Genomic DNA, 23,190 nt, shown 5'->3' on the forward strand with positions numbered 1-23,190 from the left:
CAAAAAATAAGATTAAAGATGCAGATTTTTGTACTGCATTTTTATAAATCTCACGTAAACAATAGAACAAAAGGCAATAGAAGCATAGTTTGGAGTTTTTTACACCCGACAACCTTCCTGATCAAGATAAGCACGAAGAATGCACCGAAGCACTGTATGATCAGTAGCGAGCTTTGGCGTCCCATTCGCCTAGAAGAAAGACAAAACATCTTTGTTGGTCTTCCTACCCGGATAAAACACAGCTTCGCGTGCGGCCTAACGCCCACTCATTGTTCGCGTAAAATCGTCCAGCGCTAATCAGTCACAGCACCGGACGGCGGACCTCTCTGTGCACCGAACCGCAAGAGGGCCTCGAACAGATTACATGTTGCTATGACTTCGAAGCGATAACGCGTTTTCCCAGCGAAGTTCGCAAACCGCCCGCCCTGGGTGGAGACGCCGATATCGCCTGGTTACAATAGGAACCGCCAAAGAACGCCGAGAGAGACTTAGCGAGTAAGGAGCGCTAGAGCCCGTGACATCGAACTTGTCAACGTTGTTTAGCCGTCTTCGGTTAGACCTTACAAAGCTGCTCAGGGCCACGCCTTCCTGTTTACAAATCTGGATACCTCAACGACCCCGAACCATGTCCTGACGACGGCATCCCGTGGTCGGCCTCCGACCCTGGGAGACGGCTGGCGAAGGCAGAAGATTCTTCTGGTACTCGGTGTCCTGGTAGTGGTGCTCCCCGTCTCGCAATGCTGTAAGTTACGACCGCAAGCGGTCGGTTGCAGTCCTATCTACAACGAGCTATTTGTTGCCGTAGCTGTTGTATGATCATAGCTTTTTAGCATTGTGTTGCAACTGAACGATTGTGTTGTAGTTTTGCCGGTATATCAAGAGCCTGGATCTCTTAGGAAAGGATTCTGGCACCGAAGGGTTACGTAGCCGTCTGAGTTAGTGAATCATTAATGAAGTTAATGAGGCATAGACTACAAAGACGATGAAGCTATACTTGTTTTACCGTCTGCTTTTTCTTCAAAACATATAGCCAGAAAACGTTTTCTACGTTGATTTTTGCACTTATTGAAGAGGAGGAAGATGGAGGTGTATGTTCTTGTCATGAGGGTCAGGGGCGGAGTAAAAATTGCTGTAGTGTTGACGTTTAAAAAATACATAACTGAATATTTTTTTTGGAGTTACCTTAACGCCATGTCTTCTCGAACAAACTTAGAAAGCCTCACAGAAATTAAAAAATAGAAAACTTCATCATCATCATAATCATCATCTTTTTATTTTTGTGCCCATATACAACAATTGTTTGTCCTAAGTGTGCAGAAATCTTGCAATGCCGTATTCAGAACCCGATGATGCGTCTAAGAAAAATATCGCAAATGATACTCTAAATAGGTAAGAATGAAAATGTTCGCTGCGTCACACTTGTGATCATCGTTATAAAAAAAGAAAAAAAAGACTAGATGTCCCAATATCAAGATGCAAATATTATACGTAAGATCAAGAATTCCTATCTTTACCTTCTTATGAACGTTATATAGAGGACTGTGAATGTACAATACAATGCACAAAAAATTAAAGAAAGATCCATTGGTTGATCCTTAGGGAATAGCATTACCCCTGTGAAACGCGGGCGAAACACGGGCTGGGCTAAAGTGCGAACGCGATGGACATTGCACCGTTTTTAGAAGAACTAGTACCCCATCTTATATAACGGTGTCGACATATAAGCCATAACAGGCACAGAAGCAACGAATTGGGACCCAACCACAGTAAACGTGCGGATTCAACGCCGTAGGTGCGCGGACCTGTGGACTTGTCCGTCATGACGTAAAAACCATGTGCCGCGCAGGTATTCCTGGTTTGTTGACCGCGTTCCCGATGGTTGTTTGCCGTGTAAAAACATCTTGGGAACGCGCTTTCCACAAATACTTCGGCTGTTTTTTGAGCTACCCAAACAACTTGCATTTTCTGACTACCCGGACTTTAGTCTTCACGGTATGCTATTTATTTTCTTGAAATTCAAAGCAGCAATCGAGAAAACCTTAAATAAAGCTGATGCCAAAACCAATATTCAAATTTCCACGCGCTATCCAGTGGTGTGACGTCTCAAATGGTACAGACTGTCAGGTCGCGCAGGTGGTCTTAAACAGAGTATTTCGAGCGGTTTCTTGCGTGCTTCTCAGTGAATCAGATACCAAGCATTCTTTTCCCACCATCAAACGTCTTGTAACCAGTGGGGAACGTGGCTTACTGCCCACATTGGACCATTTCTGACGTCACACTCCAATGTTGCCAGCGGGGGCTCCCAGTTTGAGAAACACGATGAAAATGAAATTTGAAAATTAAATAACTTCACTAAATGTGTTTTTCCCCAACAATATTTGGGGAACTGGTACAGCAGTGTCCATCGTTCTGTTAAGCCTAGTTTGTCGCAAATCAGCGACCAGGAAAAAATCGCCGGAGTACCCCAGCCGCCACTGGTCACGGGTAGACCCGTGCGCCGCCGCAGCCGCAAAATGCAACCACATTTATGTTTCAAATTTCGGTCGGGACAACAGGTCATTGTACTTTCAAGTCACGTCAAAAATCACTGCTTATATTTCCAGTTTGGGTCATACTGTTTGTGCTTTGGAGGAAGGAGAGGTTGTGTTTTTGTAACAGTGCAAGCTACGGACCATGGAAATTCCATGAAGCGGGAAGAATGTCAGTTGAAACTTCTCCTATTATACATCCTTTACCAACCTACCTCGCGCGGCCGCGCTGTAGGTTGATGGAATAATATGGAATGAATACAAGCTTCCCAGCGACCGCATCCAGGAGTTTATTAATTTTAAGGCATCGACATTTATCGAAGCAACACTTGTGTGCAACTTTCGTCGTAGGACAAATTAGTATTGCCAGTAGTAATGGCACCAAACGCCAAATACAACCAAAGAAAATACTAATTGATAGAATCGCGTTTTTTTTCGGTCCAGCATACGTTTACAACCGGATATTATTTACTTATTTTTAATAAGAAACACTGCGGAATTAATCTCCGAATTTCGGAGAATTGGGAATCAAACAAAAATAAACTCCGATAAAGTCAGACTTTCCGGCAAAAAATAAACTCCGAAAAACACCATCCGAATTTGACTTAAGATAAACTCCGAAGACACGAAACACTATGTATAGGTCACGTAAATCAGATTTTTCTGCCGTATTTAACGGGGAAACAGAATCGGTGTACAGGTCACGTGACATCAATTTTCCCGCCAAATTTAGTAGGCGAACTATATTGGTGTACAGGTCATGTGACATCAATTTTTCCGCCAAAACTAGCTGGGAAATTGAATTGGTGTATAGGTCACGTGACATCAATTTTCCCGCCAAATTTAGTAGGCGAACTGTATTGGTGTACAGGTCATGTGACATCAATTTTTCCGCCAAACCTAGCTGGGAAGCTGAATTGGTGTATGGGTCACGGCACATCAATTTTCTCGCCAAATTTAGTAGGCGAACTGTATTGGTGTGCAGGTCATGTGACATCAATTTTTCCGCCAAACCTAGCTGGGAAACTGAATTGGTGTATGGGTCACGTGACATCAATTTTCCCGCCAAATTTAGTAGGCGAACTGTATTGGTGTACAGGTCATGTGACACAAATTTTTCCGCCAAACCTAGCTGGGAAACTGAATTGGTGTATGGGTCACGTGACATCAATTTTCACGCCAAATTTAGTAGGCGAACTGTATTGTTGTACAGGTCACGTGACATCAATTTTCCCGCCAAACTTAGCTGGGAAACTGAATTGGTGTATGGGTCACGTCACATGTGTCATCAATTTTCCCGCCAAATATAGCGGGGAAAGGAAATTTTTTTAGCGGGAAAACCTATTTGGTCTGTACCTCCCTGTCGCCACGTGACGTGACATAAAATTTTTCGCTAAATTTAGCGAGGAAACTAAACTTGTGGATAGGTCACGTGAAACCAATTTCCATGCCAAATTTTGCGGGAAATGCACGAACCGACGGACGGACGGAATACACTTTGCGAATGAGGGTGTAGCGCTAGAAAGCATTTAATGCATTAAAACAAATACAGTATTCGTTTCTACTGATGTTTCCAAACTCCCGAGAACCAAGAAGAATATGCATTTATTGTAATCTAAGAAGCAAAAACATCGGGGGTATCCTCCTATAGAACTAAGTTCGACTGCACGTTTTATAACCTGTAAGTTTCTCGTCTAAGACAAAGCAGAGAAAGCGATAATTTGGGGACACGATAAGCATGTTATGAGGCAGACATTATTGTTGCTTTATCTACAGGCAAGCTGAAAACTTTGTTTCTGGAGCAAAAAAATTAAAAAAGAAAATGCATTCGCCTGTGTTTATGGGTCGCAGATATGATAAGCGGCTGAAAGTTTCTAGCCAAAACTTATCGCCCTAGAATTGTCACGTAGACCAACGCTCGTTACCTGGGTTGTACACGAAGGTAGCGTCCCGGCGCTTCACAAACTCGTAATATATTAAAAAAAAAAAGAATTTAAGTTTTTGTTATTGGTTAGCGCCGAGTTTTGATTGGCTGCAGAGCGGTAATGATATGGTCAGAACACGCCGCGCCCTTTGTTACTTAAGTTGTCGGGAACTATCGATCAGCACACTGTTTACAAACAAGACCGCGGTTACCGACACGGGGTGTGGGCAGTGCGCGTGCGCAGAAACCAGATTTTGCGTGAGGCGAATCATTTGCGCATGCGCAGAGCCGACGACAGCAGTGCCACCGCAGTGGCGTAACGTCAGAGAGTTGAGCTGGTCTCCAGAGCCGGTGGCAGAATAATACTATGCGCACATAGTAGATAAGCCATGGAGTTTTAGAAAGCGACTTGCGTCGCCTTTCTGCTATATAATCACAACCATAGGTTACTTTGGCTTGCGATGAACGACGGATTGATTGGTTAGTTAATTGATAGCTTTCAATTGAATGGCGGAAAAGCTGCCGAGGCCACAGAGTGCCAAGAACGGCAGCGAATGACGGTACTGCCTGATGCATCCAGCAGTAAAGTTTTACGCTGTGCCTAAAAATATCCGTGTTTCCAACAGCTCAATCGGGGTCACGTGGTTTCTGGACCACGTTTATATTCAAGCTACGAGGAGTTGGCGAAGGCGTCAATTGTTTGCAAGCTTCTCCAAGCTCGGCTCTATCTCTTTGCCCGCTCTGCACGCTAGGAGTCACCGACACGCGTGCTGACCAGCAACCATTATGCGCAGGAGGTTGTCCGCCATTAAATTACAAACACACTATTGGTCTGAGCTGCCTCCCTCTCTGAAATGTAGGCTCTCCCTAGAGTTTTAAAGCGATAAATTTGAGAATCACGTGTCGCAGAAAAGCCGGCGTCGGCGTCGGTGGGACGGGAAAATCTTGATTGGTCATAGGGTCATGACGTCACAGACGTATGACCTCACGCGGGAATTTCAAACAGCCAACAATGCTCACGTGAAACGTGACGTCACATGTGGAATGAAAGGGACTAAAACGTGACATGTAATGCCAACGAAAGGTCGCCGCATGCCTCCAACGTAGCGCAGGCGCGCGCTTGCGCCCGTCGCGCTACAGGAGCGCGCGCAGGTGCATGATTGTTCATATATCACGAGCTTGTGATCGCAGTCCAGTGAAAGCTGCGTGTGGTACGCTACGCTGCGTTCGCTGCGCTCAACGTTCGAGTGTAATTGAGCCTTCATAGCATTAGAGAGTTTTAGAGAACCGTGTTTGGGCATCCCATATGGTACGATGCGCCCTCCGGTACGAACTAGGCATGTGCGAGTCTGATCCGGTAGCCCATGCGCAGTTCGTTCCGGAAGGCCCATCGTACCCTATCGGATGTGCAAAAACGGTTCCCTGAAACACTCTATTGTCACAGTCTCGCTTGAGCGACAATATTATGCTCGGGACTCTCCACGCTCGGAACTTCTTAAGCTGTCAGTGGCGTTTGCTGTTTTCTTTATATCGCTTTTTTTTTTCTGCGTCCGGCAACGCTTTATTTCTTTGCGGTACCTCTCCTGCCCTGTTCCAACTCGATAGTAACGCTCAACGTCAGTATAGGCTAACGTTGAAACGATTATGCCCATGATTAGAGGCCGTCTGCTCGCCGCTCACCTTTTTTCGCTCGATGATGTAACTATACCGCCGCGCTTATCTCGAGTGTCTGGTTGCGCGTCCCTGAAGGAACGCGCCTAGAGTTAAACAAACGAGACGTTATATATCTCCAGGTCGCAAACTATAAGACACCAGGTGTTACCTCAGAAGTGAGACGATGTTTTTACCAGGAAAGATATAGCTGATTACCTATGGACACAACTGCGGTTGCCTTTTGTGTGAGCGCACCGGAGCTGGGAACCCGTGAAGCGAAAGCTCGAGCGCTTTATAAAATACAGGGATTCTGTGTTCAATCCCCGCCCTTGCCCGTTTCGATCTGAATGAGCATCGGATGCCGGCATGCGGTCGTGTATGATTATGGCGCGATGCACGCTAAATACCCCAGGATGCCAGACGTACTTCACTGCACAAATTTCTCATCTACAACAGAGACATCAGAAGACCATTGGGGCTGAATAACAATTCCCGCCGTGTGAACCAAGCACATAGCAAAGTTTACTAATACGGTGTCCTCCCAATGTTGAATCTAACAAGGAAGGCTAGTGACAAGTACCATAATAAGAAGTGGAATGAAGTGAACTTGTTTTACCAGGTGCTTCACACAACTGTGCCACTAACTCGTAGCTATACACCTTTTCTGTGTACCCTCGTCCCCAGCCACCTAGTAGGCGTATCCGGTATGGGTGACGAAAAATGCTAAAACGTTTCAACCTGCAACTAATAAAACAATAAGTGAGAGGCAAAATGATAATGTCTCACGGTTACGCTTATATCCTAAGTGTCCTCTACTGGCGTGGCGACGGCAAAACAATGTTTTCGCCCATACTGGAAGTGACGACAATTCAAGATGCCGGCGCCCTTGAAAAAAGGTTCTATACGTTTTCGGCACAGCCCCAGCTCAAGTTGAGATGCGGGGCTGCATCGAACTCCAAAGCAAGGAGTTTCCGGGCGACCTGTTCACGGCAGAGCAACGTCAACAAGGATGGGTGGCGGTGCACATCGTGGGGACGCTCTACGCCTTGGCGCTCCTGGCCACTGTCTGCCAAAAGTACTTCGTCCCGTCCCTGGAAGTCATGGCCGACTGTGAGTACACCGGAAATACCTGAAACTCTGAAATTGTCCTACCTCTGGACGATGTGAGCTGTAAAATTATACATCTAAGCAGAACCCTCGCTTCGGACTCCGACATGGTTTTCCGAGCTTCAATTTGTTAAGAAATTCGTAAGCCCAACTTTAAAGTTATATTGACCGAGTCCTGGTCAACAGTAGACTTGCTTGAATATTTGGAAAGGGTACGGTGTGGAAGCTCGCTAGTTTGCTCGAAATTATGTATTCCGCGAAAGGATCTAGCGTGAGGTCCTACGATAGTGCAAACTTTCTTTTCTGTACCAAAGCCAGCGCGTCTACTTGGCAGGAGAATCGTGGAAACAGCCAATCACTATCATTAATGGAAAGAGGCCAGCGAATCGCGAGGCGCCGATAATAATTAAATCCCCGTACAAACTGAGTTTTTGAACTAGAACATCATCAGTTTCTCCTCATTCCCTGCTCTCCTGCCCTACGTGACAATGATTGCCCTCTGAGCGCCCCACAGGAAAGTATAGGTGCACGGAAAAGCTCGTACTATTAGTGGGGCTTTACGGTACACCTTTGCGACCATTGAACTTTCAAGATAGGTTGATGGGGATTTTTTCTGAGATTTAAATAATAATTTCATGGATAAATATTTTTGATCGAAACAGACAAATCACATGAAGCGCAGGAAGCTACGACGTATAATGACTGGCAGCTTAGGAAACACCGGGCGTCGCTTATTACGCTCTCGCTTCTAGCTTTAAGATATATTATTTGGGGTTACTTGCAGCTAATGCCGCAATCATGTTGATTGATTGATTGATTGATTTGTGAAACATTGACAATGCGTGTGGAACGATAAGAAGGTGCTAGGAACACGGAACACCTCGCGTTTCTTGAGCAGTCAGTGAGTACAGTTGAGCTTGCCCTCTAGATAACAGTGACGTTAGCGCAACGTACAAAAGCGCGCTGGTTATATCTTTGTGGCTTCCGCCGTCTAGTTAATCTGAAGTGGACCGTTGTCTTTGAGACAACCCCAGACGCCCACATCAGCGACTCACTCGGCTCCTCATATCTGGTCTGACTGAACGTTGCTAGGGCCACAGGGATGCCGCCTCGAGCATCGCGTTATCCTTGTCTTATCGAGTTCTCCGAGTGCGGGGTCAATAATAGTACACGACAGTATGAAAACCTTAGCTATTCTTGTCCCATTGCGGTCGCTGCAAAGACGTTTCGCGCAAGGGCACGCCTTGCACGTAAACGTATAGGAAGTTTTAGGGAACCGCTTTTGCACATCCGATACGGTACAATGGACCCTCCGGTAGGAAGTGCGCATATGGTACCGCTCAAGATTAGCGCATGCGCAGTTCGTACCAAAGGGCCCATCGTACCTTATCGGATGTGCAAAAGCGGTTCCCTAAAACTCTCTAACAGTGTGTGTAGTCACTGACAGTCTAAAAAACGTTGGGCACGACTTATTAAACGTTCACGTTTCTCGCTTCTTTATTCGCCGTTCTTCGTTCTTGTCGGTTAATGTCGCAGTCTGCCTTGTTACGAAGTGATGATAAGACACTCCGAAACGGCCACACCCAACATAAGTAAATGCCTTAAATTAGACGAAGTTACGATGCATTACTTTTAAGGTTTCTCTAATTAATGGGACAGATAAACCAACATCTGTCGTTTTGGAGATAATCGCCCGTAGTCTGATGAATAAATGAAGGGTTAGTGATTTTCACATGCAGTCATCGATGTTACCCTGTGAAGCATCGACAGACATGTTTTCTTAACACTTTTGCAATGGACAATCGTCAAGGGAAGGTTTTGTGATCGTACATGGGAACTTGGAAGCACCTGTTTATGCTCTGAACGCTGCAATATTCATCTCTCAATAAAACAAATCGTTAAGTATGTGCACAGATATTAAAATGCCAAGCCAAATAATCTTGCTGTATTGTATGTGGAGGTCTTATTGCTAAGTATGTGCGTGATGGTTCAAATGCCAAGCCAAATAATTTTGCTTGCATCTTGCATGCTACATTGAAGAACTGTGAACGTTTTAAGTGTTATTTAAATATCGGCTACACCGTGTATAAACTACAATATGTCTTCGTCAGATTTCAGGCACCATGACAGGTATTGGGACTCGCAACCTGAGGATTCGTAGACCAGCATCATACCTGAACCCCACTGAGGCGGCTAATGAGCCATATAGGGTGTGGAACAAGTTAACTTGGAGACAGACAGAAAACTCAGACGCGGGCTCAAACTCCCACGCTATTTTTTCCCCTGAGCTCTTCATCATTGTTTCATAATGAAACTACGCGGTAACAGCTGCACAGTAACAGTCTCATGGCTACAGCTGCAAAACTACAAGTTTGGGCCGTTTTCTTTTTTTTAGACTTCCAAGTTCCCACCGACGTCGCTGGAGCCACGTTCATGGCAATGGGAACATCGGCACCAGAGCTGTTTTCCTCCGTCTTTGGTAGGCAGCAATCTCGACTTCTGCCTAAGACTGCTGGACAATGTTATAGCATGTTGCAGGTTAAAAATAGCTGGGCGAGGTCCTTCTACGAAACCCTCAACTCCACCCGATTTAGCCGAGCGAACACTGAAAAGAATAAGAGGTGAGAGAAGGAAACGACCAATCATAGTAAGAAAACCTTTGTGGGAGGTGCTTTTACTGCTATTTTTTACCTGTAGTAAAGTACAAGTTCTGCAATGGTTTTCTTGTCACTTTTGAATTTTAGAAGAGCTAGATCGTAGGAGTATCACTCCTGACTTGTCTCTCTTTCGACACTTCTTGGCTAACCAGAGAGGTTCATATATTGGAGCTTAACAGACATTGTAGCCCAGTCGCATAACTTTTCTGGCCTGCAAATTTTGGAGACTATATTATCATATTAATATTGCTTACGTAACAGGTGTCACGGAGTCTTTAATAAAGTAATAAAGACCGATGGGCACTTAGCTCAAATAAACTAATTGGACCGAGAAATAAGCTTGTCAAAGAGTCCTCAAGGTTTATTTATGACACTTCAACCATGCGCCACAGAAGAGATGTTGGATGTTCCGAATACGTTCCAAAGATGGCAGCGAATAGAAGGTCTGGATTCCCGACTCGGTTCTATGTCCCACAGAAGTGAAAATAGTTTTAGCGGTAAGTCTGTCGCTTTAACTTGTAGTAACTCTGCAATACATTCAACGCAAAATTAAAAAAAAAAGTTTTTGAAATGAACAAGACACAAATAAGATACACAAGGCCAATGCCATGATTGAATTCATACAGTTCTTTTCGGGTATTTTCTTCTTGTTCAATTTCTGTTGCAAGAGCACCGGCTGTCCTGGTTACTTAACCCCCTCTTCTTTTGCAAACCACATAGGGTTCGCTCCATGAGGAGAATTGTTTTTGCAGCCTAAAATTTCGAGAGGTCACCTCCTTTTTCTCACGCGCGTTACATGAATTTGCCCCACCTGGGAACTTTCTAAATTCCTTTCGCTCCAAAGGTACACTCTAAGTAATCTGGAGCGTTTACTTTCCCGCAAAGAACTTTCACAGAGCCAGTCGCCGCAGTCTACAAAGAGAGCTGGCTAAATGACAATGTTGATGATACGATTTTATACCTCATATAGCAGTTCACGATGTGGCACCGCGGGATGGTTAAACGTCATGTTCAGTTCCTCTGCGCATACGGTTGTTGTTAGGTCAAAACATATTTCGATCTTCATCATTGCCCGCGCTCGCTCCATAGATGGCGGCCATCGACTCTCCCAAGTGCTTTGCTGGAAAGTAGACAGCCGAGATTTCTCAGAGCGTGACAGTGCAGTGGAAGCCACGTGCTCGTTGGACCAGTCATAAGCCTATCTTTCTCCACCGCGATCGCTCCCCCTCCCATATCAACGCACTGAAATCAGGGCCAGGTTACGAAAGATTGGTTGGTCCTGCGAGCACATAGCTCTCACTGCAATGTCAGCTTAGGGGTTGAACGGCGTATACATAAATCCCGCGGGACACAATTCTTGGGGCCGCAGAACTGACCACTCGGTGACATCACCCAGGTTCCTTCGTCAGCGAAGGAGACATTGGCGTGAGCACAGTGGTCGGGTCGGCGGTCTTCAACATTGTCGGAGTCACCGGAATCATTGGAGTCCTCGTCTGGAAAAAAGTGAGCCTCCTTTTCGTTTACATGTGATAAAAATATAAATGTGTTTTATGACGACTCTAGAGAAGTTTGTTTTCCCAACCATGTTAATCGAATAGTACCTGTAGCCACGAGGTAATATTTACATTTTCTTTTTTTGATTTCGAATTATCGGCAAGATATGCAACTGGATAGCTTCCTATCCGACTACGTGTGACCGTCAAATTCGGTGAAACAGAGAGCGATTAACCTGGTGGCGTGCTGAGAGCCGTTCACTATAATTGATGACGTGGATCGCCAGTGCGGATACATGAAATCCCAATGCGGGGGCCCTCTGAAATTTGATAACTCTTCGTTTTGTGTACAGAAAATTTTAAACTAAAATCATAACCACTCGAATTAAAAAAAAAACAACAACAACAACAACAGATAAGAACAAGATATTTATGATGTCAAACTCAATAATAAGTGACACAAGTCTTGAAAAAAAAATAGTAGTGAAGTAGAGATCAGTGTAGATTCAAATGAAGTTTCGTTATATTAGTTTAGCGCAGTGTTGAAGGCGTCACAGAAAAAAAAGTAACAAAATACGTTACTAGTTGCTTGTAAATAATAGTAACGCGGTATTAACCTACCTTACCTCAAAATGAAAGGAACGCGTTACAGCTACCGTTAAGAAGTAACCCACATTACTTTTGCGTTACTTTTTAAATTATGAATTTACACGTTTTACTGTTTTGACGGTACAGTTATGCATAAGCGCCATATTAAAAACAAAACAAAAAAACATTATGTTCATGCAGAAACTGAACATAATTAGTTTATATTGTTCATGGTTTCACCCAAAATACTCTCGCGAAAAAACACAAAGAAAACGCAAAAAATCACAAAAATTCACATGACTTGACGACAAAAACAGAAAAAAGTGTAATTCTTAAGTTTTAGGAAGAAGCAACGAGAAACATAACTACGTTACACGTCACTTGAAATAACTAACGTAAGTACGTTACCCGCTACTGTTTTGAAAAAATAACGAGTACGTTACTACGTTACCGAAAAACGTAACGCGTTACTGCCAACACTGGTTTAGCATGGGCAGACAGACATGCTTACGGAAATCTCAACCTTGTTCTATATTTCCAGAAACTTATAGCCCATTAAAATAAATGTACCATCATTACTGACATTTAATTCTTGTTCCTTATAATACTTTTTGCAGACAGTGAACATCAGCTGGTACCCCGTGACGAGAGACTGCTTGATGTTTGCCGCGACAGTTCTAACCCTGGTGATATTTATCTGGGACAACAGCGTCAAGTGGTGGGCTCTGCACTACATATTTTTCTAAAAGAAACTACGAGAAATAACGGGGGTATCCCAAGAAATGTTAAAGACGATCTATTAATCAACCATATGGCGTCTCATCCCATAAATATATTAGACGTTTAATGAAGCAACCGTACGGGTTCAATATTGGCGCCGAACACTAGCACACGTGAGAGAAATAACCGGCGCGTACGATGTCATGGACTCTGAGGTCACCTGATATCTCGAAGGCTATGGTGACACTCTTTTCACTTCTAGTCACCGGCGCACAGATCTGTATTTTCATAAACTTACGAGTTTGCTTGCTGAACATGGTGGTGATGTCTGACAAGCGTCCAGCATCCAATACGTTAATGCTTCCAAAGAGCACAGTGACATCCATGATTAACAGAAATTATGAAAAAGCAGTCTTGTCCGCGCTTCTGAAAAAAAAAAACAATTACAATTGCAATTACTTTATTTAAAGATGTAACTGATTGGAGTTATCAATTACTGCATCACGTAAGTAATTGAAAAATTACCAGAAAGTAATTGATTACTTTTCATATTGCATTTTTTAACTTTTTATTACGAAATCAAAAATGCATACGTATGTTCAAAGTGGTTATATTTTGTTTCTTTTAGTCATTCGCACCTTGTTAAGCTACAAAAGCAGTTGTCGTTTGAAGTTCCCGTAGGTCATCTTCACACGTTTCTTGACGAAGACATCTGCCGCGACGCTGAATACCCTCTCGACGGATGCGCTTGAGGGAAGAGTGGTGTTGTAGCGCACAAATAATTTTGCATTCCAATTCGTAAATGCGCAGTAAAAAAAATTCGGTGATAAGAGAACTTTTTGTTCCTGTTACGCGTTCTAAAAACCAACTCATGTTTACAACCAAACCGGAGCGCCCCTTAGCGGCGCGCCACCGTCAACGCGCATGTGGGATGGGGTGTGGGCAAGAAGTGCCGCGTCCCGCTTCAACAAATCATTAAAATATGACGTTGCCGGCGTCAATGTGACCACTTTAGCGGCCTAGCGAAATTAATGAGGTTCCTTACACGGCAAAACTTCGCGTAAATATTGTGACGTGCGGGCTGCAGAAGCGTAGACGGTAGCTGGGATGCTTCTCGTCGATACTAAAAATTACGAGCAGGATCGGAGGATCAAGTGAATCAGGCATAACAAGTCGGGAATGGCCACTGATACAATGGTAAACATTTTCTTGTATCTACTATTTACACTGAGCCATACATATCCCAAAGAACAACAGCCTTGAAACTTAAAAGATTTTTTGAGGCCCACACTTACGTTTTATCCCAATTACTGGGCCGACGCCTGGCCCACGCGCCGCTGTTTTTTGATTTAGCAGACGACAGTTTGAACAGGCAGATACATTTGAAAGAACAGACGACAGTTCGAACGATCAGACGGCGTTTTAACACGAAGACGAACCAAACTTGATTCACGGGTAATCAGGACAACTTGACGATTTTCCCGCGTTCATGTTGAAGCAAAACAACTAAATTTGACGACCACAAGTATACGTAAAGTCAAATCGAAGTGCTTCAAGCACAAGCATTGGTGGTTCGACGGTATCTGGTTTTCCCTTTTTACGGCACCTATCCACGTTCTCGGACGAACCGAGCAGACGGAAAACACAGAAAAACTGATCTTCACACCTTCCCAGCTCTTTTGCTACAGTCCCAGGCGCGGCGTTTTGGCGAGAAGGCAGGTTTTAGTCTGGTTTCTTTCATAACAACACAGGAATGCCAGTCTCGCATGGCGACTTCCGGTCACACTCCTAAACCGGAAGTGTGCCCGAAGTGACACCACCGCGGCGTGCCAAAGCAGAATTTAGTTGGTGTATACAAGCACGCGGTGGTGAACTCTGTCTAAATGGAACGGGAAAGGGGGGGGGGGGCTTTAAGAAGAAAGGAAGTTTTGCGGATTATTCATGCGCTATGCGAAGTAGTTCGAACAAGGTTCGGTTGTCAAAGGAGGAAGCGATTCTTTTGGCGTTTGAAATGGGTACGTCTTGATAAGATAACATTTATCTAACCTAAAATGCACCTACATATATGTTAGTTATCCACATAAAGGGGGAATTTAGTAATACTCCGCGAGTAGCCGGACTTTTGTTTTATTAGGGTTCTTGATGTGAAAACAAGTATAGATGGGGTCAGTGCAGAACACAATCGTCTATGCCGCGTCTGAATTGAAATGCCATTTACTTTCTCATTTCGTTTGGTTTCAGGTGGGAAGCTCTAATTATGCTAATCATGTTCATCATGTACATAACCTTCATGTCGTTTAACTCCTCGGTTTCCCTGTGGTCGCAAAATAAAGTAAGTTTTTGTACTCTCTATTGGCTCTGGTGGTGCCATCTAGGCTTTGCTTTTTTTTTTTTATTGCTCAATACCGACAAAGCATGGACCATAAAGAAATCACAAGCTTTTCATTTCCTAGCTTGATGTGTTGCTCAATTGAAATAATGTAATTTCTTGGCGGATAATTTAACTTAGAACAAACGTTTGTTAACTTAAATGTTTCGCAAGTAATTCGTGGTTCTAAAAATAAGGCTTGAGAATAAAAAGGCGTAAATACCTTCTACTCGGAACACTTACATTTTCGTGTTCCTCAAGTGCGAATGTGGACTTTTTAGACGTTCTATGAGTACCATAATACACGTCAATAAATGCCATAGAGTTTCCTTTCGCACAAAAAGCATTCCTAGGTGATTTTATGTTCAGTTATCTAAAGATGAATGCCGATAAATCACCGTTAAGTAACACTTAATTTGGAGCAATCGAAAGCAACAACGAAACAATGCATTTTTTTATATAGGGATTACAAATTTGCTCACCACCTTTGCAAAAGTGTCGATGTTTATTCTGACTGGGCAAATACTTTATTTAAATATACATCTTTGGCTTTTAGGTTCGCAAGATGAAATTTTCAAGCCGCCTGAAGCAGATTAATCCTGCGCCACTCGATAAAGACGAGAGCTCTCCTCTAATATCCGGAAAACAACCCCTATTTGACGAAGAAGCAATGGAAACTCCCCAAAGTTCTGGTCCAAGCAGCCTCGAAGATTCTACAGAAGCTGAGAAAGAAGTGCTCCTAATGAGTGGTCATGGTAAGTTTTAGAGGCGCATTAAAAACTCATTCTGGCCAGGTTTGTCGAGGTTAGAAGGAACCTATCACAGTTAAGTAATGAAATAAAAAAACTCCAACGATTGCACAAAGATACTTCAAGTCACTTCACTACCTCACTTTCTCACCCGTGTTCGCAACACGCAAGAGGGGCTTCTCTAACTTCTTTGACTCTTGATATAGCTACGCTACAAACATAAGCTGTACATTGGGTAAAGTAGTCTTAGACTGCTTACGATTACCGTCTGTGACATGATCACTTGAAGTGGGTGACGTAGGTGAATACGGATCTTTGTGTTTGGTATTTGTGAAGCCGTGTTCGTTCTCGGTGCTTGTTTCTTTCTGTACACTGTATGGCTTGCAGAAAACTGTATTGTGAGAAGTGTCATCCGTTGGGCGCACAGATTTATTCAGAGCAGAAATAGCAACTTAGAGGGGGCCTACGTGCAAATGTAAGAATAAAAACTGTCGCGTTTTCAACCTTGAGCAATATATGATTCACGTCACGCTTATTGGTAAAAGAATGCAAACTAACAAAAGTAATGATACTTATAGTAGGGCTCTAATGAATTGTAACAGGCGGAAATGGGAGATTATTCTTATTTAGCCTCGGTTTTATGGTGGCCGGGAACCGTGAATATCATTGCAAAGATAGAGGGCGCTAGTTTGAAATGTAACACATGCTACGAGACACAATAACGAATCCAGAAATATTTAGTGGCCTTAGACACGCCATTTGGACGAGTTCATAATCTTCCTTCGCCCATTATTTTTATCGTTTTCAGTGAGAAAACTGGAAAGCCAGGTAATCGACGTTTGGACCGTGCCTGAAGGAAGCGCCGTGTACCGCATCATCTGGGTGTTGATCTGGCCCGGTCTTCTCCTGATGGCGCTCACCATCCCCGACTGCCGACAGAGCCACCTGCGTGCCTGGTTTCCACTTACCTTTCTCATGGCCATCGTCTGGACCGGAGGGCTCTCCTACGTTAGCGTGTGGATGGTCACCGTCATTGGTGCGCCCGCCATATTACAATCGGGCATGACATTTCTGAGTATAGAAAAATGGAAGGTTTAATTCGTGAGCGATTTTAAAATCAGGTCAAATAACTCAAGATGTTAAACGAACTCAGCGGCAGACTAAGCAACACAGTCCGATTTCGGGCTTACTTGAGAAACCCAGCCAGGGTGCGGAGTGTTTCAGGGGAGCTTGCCAGCTGGACGTAGATGGAATGAGTTCCTGCAGATCATTCAAAAATGTGAAATACAGTGATGTGTTCAGGTCATGCGCAATACTTCCCGGGACCTTAGACTGGCAGTCGACGTTCGGTAAGTGAATGAGCGCCACAAGAAGGTGTTTAAGCAAAACGTCGGTAACCGGAAAAGGCTTCCGAGCAGGCTGTTTCTTTACTCAATATTAAATAGCAACTAGCTTGAAACACCAAATCTGCTAGAAGGACCATAATTGCTGTATGCCTCCCATGGGCCAGTATAAATGTTTAAATATAAATGTGAGAGCGCAGCGATACGAGAGCGCGTGTCATTAGAGCGCGCCTTTTCACGCGTGGCCGAACTTTCAAGCTTCGAATCCTTTTTTGTAGTAACTGGGTTGTTATGCATTGGCTTATCTGTTACGCGACAGCCAGCACTGGATAATATGTATATGCAGGTTCATATTTAATGATAAGAATGAACGGACTGACTTCCCGTTCTGAATTCGACGTTTTCCCCATGTTTGCCAGAATTAAACATGATAAAGATCTAACACCTGCGAGCACGGTACGCTACCGTAGCCTTAGTCTCAGTAAAGAGCTAAAATGTTTATTCCCTGAAAAATGCTCATCGCCACCTCAATTTATTTTCACTTATTACAAGTAGAATCGTCTTAAAAAACAAAAGTAGTGACCAATTAAAAAAAAAGAAGAGTATTCTATAAGCGGCAGCAATGACAACTGCGCGGTAATATATTGAGGTAGGTTGGATAACCCGAACAAACTAATAAAAAATCTCGTGGCTGCAGACCGCCGCGTTCAACATGCATGTGCCACTTCTCCCATATTAATTTTCGTATTGATCAAATTAAATGACAACAACCGTTCGAAATGCGACTCCCATTGGTGTCAAAATTTCGGCTCCTGGAAAACATGTGCTTGAAGAACTTAATACACACATGCGCTCTCGAGACGCACGCTCTAATGTCACGCTCTCTCATGTCACGGCGCTCTCCTATCGCGCGTTCTCCCGTAAGCACTCTAGTGTCGTGCGCCCTCGTGTTATACAGCCCTACGTTCCGCCAATTTACAGTGCTGGCGCAATGTGTAACGTTCGCCTTTTAGCTAAATCATAAATTTCTCTTCGAATGAGCCATCGTAGAGATGGAAGCGCCAAGGATGTCCACACGTAATGATGAGTAAAACGAGATGTTTTCTCTCTTTATGCAGGGGACACGTTTGGTATTCCCGACACTATATCAGGAATCACACTGCTTGCCGTGGGAACGAGCATGCCGGAAGCAATATCAAGCATCATTGTGGCGAAGCACGGTAAGATTCATGTACGGCTGCCTAAACACTACCAGGGTTTGCGCTAAAAGTTTGGTTTAGAATTCGTAATATGGTTTTGTTCAGCCAAGCCTTTCGAGTTCGGCGTAATCTTATAGGCAGCTAAACAGCTTCGTTGAAGGTAAGATATTGTTTTGGTATTTATGTATCTGACGCATGTATAACAAAGTACTCAAAAGAAGGTTTACTTTTATTTAAAAAAAAAGAAAAAAAAAAGAATACCTACGCATCGCCTTTGCTGACAGCACGTAAGAGCGAACTCATTATGATTTTTACAGCCCTTTTAGTGAAGGATGTGGCGTAAAACAAAATTTTACTTGGAAAACCGTGGTTACGCGCAGAAAAAATGAGCATGCAATACGAAACGTTCCTCGTATATTCACTGACTGTGTTTTTTAATCAATAGCTCATAGAAGCTTAGCATGACATGGCTGAAGCCATTAACGAGAGGGGCCAGACTGATGTAATATATTTAGATCTTTCTAAGGCGTTTGACACGGTGTCTCATCCAAAGCTGCTGGCAAAACTTTCCAACATACTGAAAAACTCACAAATTATTCACTGGATAATCGCGTATTTATCAGACAGAAGCCAATATGGTTTCTATATTAAAGTTTATTCGGACAAACTGCCCGGTTACTTCAGGAGTGCCCCAGAATTCCGTGCTTGGGCCACTTTTTTTTTTACATTAATGACATTCCAACCAATACTGATGTCCCGCTTAGATTGTTCGCTGACGACTGTGTTATATATAAAACAATCAAAAGCCACACCGACACTTTTACACTGCATGAAGCTTTGGATGAGATACTGCGTTGGACTAAAAATGGCAAATGAAGCTATATTATGTAAAAACAGCCGTCATGAGAGTCTCCTGTAAAAAAAAAAGAAAGAAAAAAAAGCCAGTTTAATTTAGTTACCTACTTGATGGACAACCAGTGAAGTGGGCCGAGGATTTAGGACTTCTTTTTAACAATAAACTGAGGTGGAACCAGCTCTTAGAATTAACGGTTAATAAAGCGAGGGACACTTTGTTTGCGTGTCGTAGGAAATTAAGCTTCTCTGATTTTGACACCAAACTTATTGCTCATAAAAGTTTTATTAGGCCTGTGCTAGAATATGCTAGTTCAGTGGGGTGCCCTTTCTCACAAAACGGGATTAACAAGCTTGAAAGCATCCAAAAGTTAGCTGCTTGGTTTATTTTTAATGATTAGCGCAGAGAAACATCGTCCACTGAATTAGTTATAAGAGCGAAGCTTCGGCCGTTGCAAACGAGAGCGAAAATTGATAGATTCAGATTACCGCTCAATATCCTTAACGGCACTCTTCATGTTGAAAGCTCTAACTATATACAACCATTATCGACCGGGTCCTCACGTCTAAACCACACAAGAGCGTTAAAACAATACAGGTTCAAAAACGACTGTTTTAGATATTCTTTCTTCCCTCGGGCAATTCAAGAATGGAACGAATTACCAAATGATGTCGTCGTCAACACAACTGTTGCTAATTTTGTATCTGCTGTTGAATTTATATTTAATTGAGTTTTCATTTATAAATTTGCATCGTGTTTACATGTTTGTACCCACTGCTACCATGGCTCCTTGAGTGGAGCCAGTAGTCATAAAAAAATAAATAAAGCGAGTTTCATGTTTGATCATCTGATATTAGTTCTTTGTAGATTGCAGTAGCTGTCCCACCGTAAAGAGTGAGGTGAACGAGACAAACAGCCTTTCTTTTATAATGTATTGCTCACAACCACCGGTAGCAGTAATTGAAATTCAAATGATAAAAAAAGATATATAGATACAAATAATACCCTTATATCAGGGTATTTGTTTTGTCTTGTTTTCATAGATCCGATAATATCAGACAGAGTCCGGTTTCGACCAATCGCACGCAGCCATTCCCATTCTCTGGATGCGGCGCGCCACGGTCGTATTCATGTCACCGCAGCTTAAAGGGGCCCTGGAAGGACTTTTTTACTTGTTTTTAATTTGACCGAACCTGAACTCACTGAACGTAGTAACTTAATCAAACTTTTCTTTTCTCGAATGTCGCTTTATTTTAAAAGTTATAGGCAAATTAAAATTACAAAAACAAGCAAAAAATAATCTCCTTCATGACGTCCTTGGTCGCTTGAGTGGCCGTGAAATAGAGGAGGGGTAGTGAGCTCAGCGAGCGCTCATGGCTGCCGCACTCCGTGTCGACGGCTCAAGAGTGCGCCACTAAAGCATGTTCTCAATAGGCTGTACGAAGCGGGCAGCCAGGGCGGCTGGCATTGCATTTGCTGTGCGATTAAGCACTAATTCGGCACGACACTTCATTATCCACAAACAGCAGCAAACACGGGATGAAGATCAGTTCAGGACGGGAGCCACTTCGCGCTTCCATACCGCCAAATGACCGAACCGCAAGCCAAACCTGCTCCTAAGGCCTTCGAAACGCTCGGAACCGGTCGGATCCTCGACCGCAGCGCCGCCGCGTGCATCCGGAACTTTTCTACGCTTGCCGCTCGTCGGTGCCTGATCCCACTACCCCTTTCTAGTATGCGCTGCCTTTTCCACCGCTTGGTGGCGGGTATGTCGACGAGTCATTTCTTGTTTCCGTATTTTATAAACTGAATTTGTTTCTTTTCTGATCTAAACTACTGGACAAAAATTACTTTCATAAATAACTGAAACGGTTCACGCCACTTATGTTTTGTATTTCGACTAAAAAGTAGCTTCTAGCGGCTCTGACCAGTAGTTAGGCCAGGACCAGAGACGTCACATATCGCACGCTTTTGGCACCGTGGGTCGCCCCTGTAGGTGGAGGAGGTGTTCGCGTCGTCCGGTTAAAATATGACGCACTGATATTTGTTCTTTCCATGCGCGCTGGCTTGCCCAAGCCCCTAGAGATCTGGAAACCGCAAAAAAGGTAGACGCTAAAATATGATTGCAGGGCCCCTTTAAGAAATCAAAGCTTCTCGAAATAATGGAATACAATTTGTAATTCTCAATGAGGGACAAGCAGGGTTCAAGCTACTAGAAAGCGCATCATGCATTTGCAAAATCTGTCTCGATAAGCTCGTTTGAACTCAAATCTAGCGTCGAGGAGTAAGAGCTAACATCAGTTCGTCATTCAAGGTGCAGTCAGTTTACGTGCAGCAATGACTATATTCGCGACTATAGCAAAACGAATGGCACCTAGCGGAAAAACGCTGAACTGTCCGGAAGAAGGCTTTCACGATTTCTGCTGGTCTATTGTGACGTTATTACATGTTGACGGTGGTGTGCGCGATAGAACAGTTGTCCCGGTGACTCTGTCCTAACTGTGGTATCAGCTTGTTCCCAGGTTGCTCTGCACGCAACCTACGCAATCGCTTGAGCCAGTCATTCCACGTTCATCAACGTTCATCAGCACCGTGGAAGGACAGTAGGCAGTCCTTTCATCGCTTCCTCAAAGAAAGCCGAGCCTCTAGCTCGTTTACGCCAACAAGGTTCGAAACATGGAGAATAAAAATCGGGGGAAAACTATTTTAAGCCCAATGCTCGTTCGCTCATGCCCCAACGTTGCGCGTAGAGCTGGCTAATGGCACGGCGTGACCTCTATTAGACCGCCATATTGGCCCAATAGTGGCGTTCCCTCTAGGCCGCTTAAGACGCGAATATAAACGTTCGTCGATCGCAGATCGGCGTTCTCGTCGTCGAGTATAAACCACAACACCTAGAATAATAAAAGTCGGTGCACTAGAAAATGGACTTCATCACTGTGGGATTAAGCGCAGACACAAGTCGAACACGAGTGCTGAGTCAGCGTTCTGCTGGGGCCGCGTGTCCAACGAATTCGTCGGGCTTGGGTTATAATCGCTGATTTGGCACCATTCTAGCGTGATAGCGTTGCGTGGAGGTATGGGAGGTTGTCCTGGTATGGGAAACAATTTACTGCTCTGTTTGTGCTTAGCCCCTCGCATTTTTCAACATGCTTACAGGTCTGGGCAACATGGCAATCTGCAATCTTCTGGGGAGCAACGTATTCGACATCCTGTTCTGCCTGGGCGCTCCTTGGCTAGTCAAGGCGGCCTTCTTCTCTGCCGAGCACAAAGTGTTCTTCGACAGCGCTGGAGTTAGCTTCAACGCCGCCGTCTTGTTGACCCTCGTAGTCGTCCTTTACTTGTCGCTACTTGGCTTCCGTTGGGAACTGGACTACAAAATCGGAATCCTCTGTCTGCTTCTTTACTCGTCGTATATCGTCGTGGCGTGCCTTTACGAGATGAATGTCTTCGGGGATGTCAATCCTTTTGTATGTTCCTGAATTGAATGCACGGAGTGTGCATTCAATTCCTTGTGCCCCGATAGCGGGTAACTTGAAAAATAATTCCGTGGGGACAATAAGAACGTGATTTATTTGTATGTGTTTTTGACGAAGCGCTCGAGTGACGTAGTTGAGCGCTGCGACGACGGTTGGCTGGAGCTAGTGCTTCATCAGAGGAGCGACAATAGAACACGAATCCTAGTCGAACGGTGACGCAGCGCTCTTGTACAATCTACGCCGCGCGCTCACTTGATGTTGACGACGAAACGAATTAATCCTACATATGTCCTGTATTGGGTAAACACCGAGTTCTGTGGGAAGTCTAGTGGACTTAGCGCTCCCTATAGTTGAGTCTAAACTCCCTCTATACTCTGTTGTACAAGTAAGGACAACAAATACGAATGACGAAGCACATTCCGCTGAAACTAAATGGTGTCATTACGTTCACTCCTCTGTTGTGCGCCGCCATTCGCTTTCTAAAACCTGCACCGTCACGCAGTCGGCGCTTGAAAGAGTGTCGCTAGTT

General features: G+C 44.0%; 1 protein-coding gene across 2 annotated transcripts; it reads left to right on the forward strand.

The window, feature by feature from the left end:
• Positions 1-543: 543 nt before the first annotated feature.
• Positions 544-22,762, forward strand: LOC8032234 (sodium/potassium/calcium exchanger 4). 2 transcript variants are annotated; one of them, XM_029975558.4, is made up of 10 exons: positions 544-742; positions 7,024-7,215; positions 9,608-9,691; positions 11,266-11,372; positions 12,568-12,668; positions 14,912-15,002; positions 15,595-15,793; positions 16,596-16,823; positions 18,249-18,350; positions 22,342-22,762. In XM_029975558.4, the coding sequence occupies exons 2-10, from the start codon at positions 7,041-7,043 to the stop codon at positions 22,662-22,664; spliced, it is 1,410 nt and encodes a 469-aa protein (XP_029831418.3). In that variant the 5' UTR covers positions 544-742; positions 7,024-7,040; the 3' UTR covers positions 22,665-22,762. The 2 variants fall into 2 exon arrangements, with proteins under 2 accessions (XP_029831418.3, XP_002409269.4); XM_002409225.5 differs by having other exon boundaries at positions 660-742; positions 16,596-16,842; positions 22,342-22,570.
• The last annotated feature ends 428 nt before the right edge of the window (positions 22,763-23,190 follow it).

This window comes from Ixodes scapularis, unplaced genomic scaffold (genome assembly GCF_016920785.2).
Source record: "Ixodes scapularis isolate PalLabHiFi unplaced genomic scaffold, ASM1692078v2 PGA_scaffold5__190_contigs__length_132052651, whole genome shotgun sequence".
Classification (NCBI taxonomy): Eukaryota; Metazoa; Arthropoda; class Arachnida; order Ixodida; family Ixodidae; genus Ixodes; species Ixodes scapularis.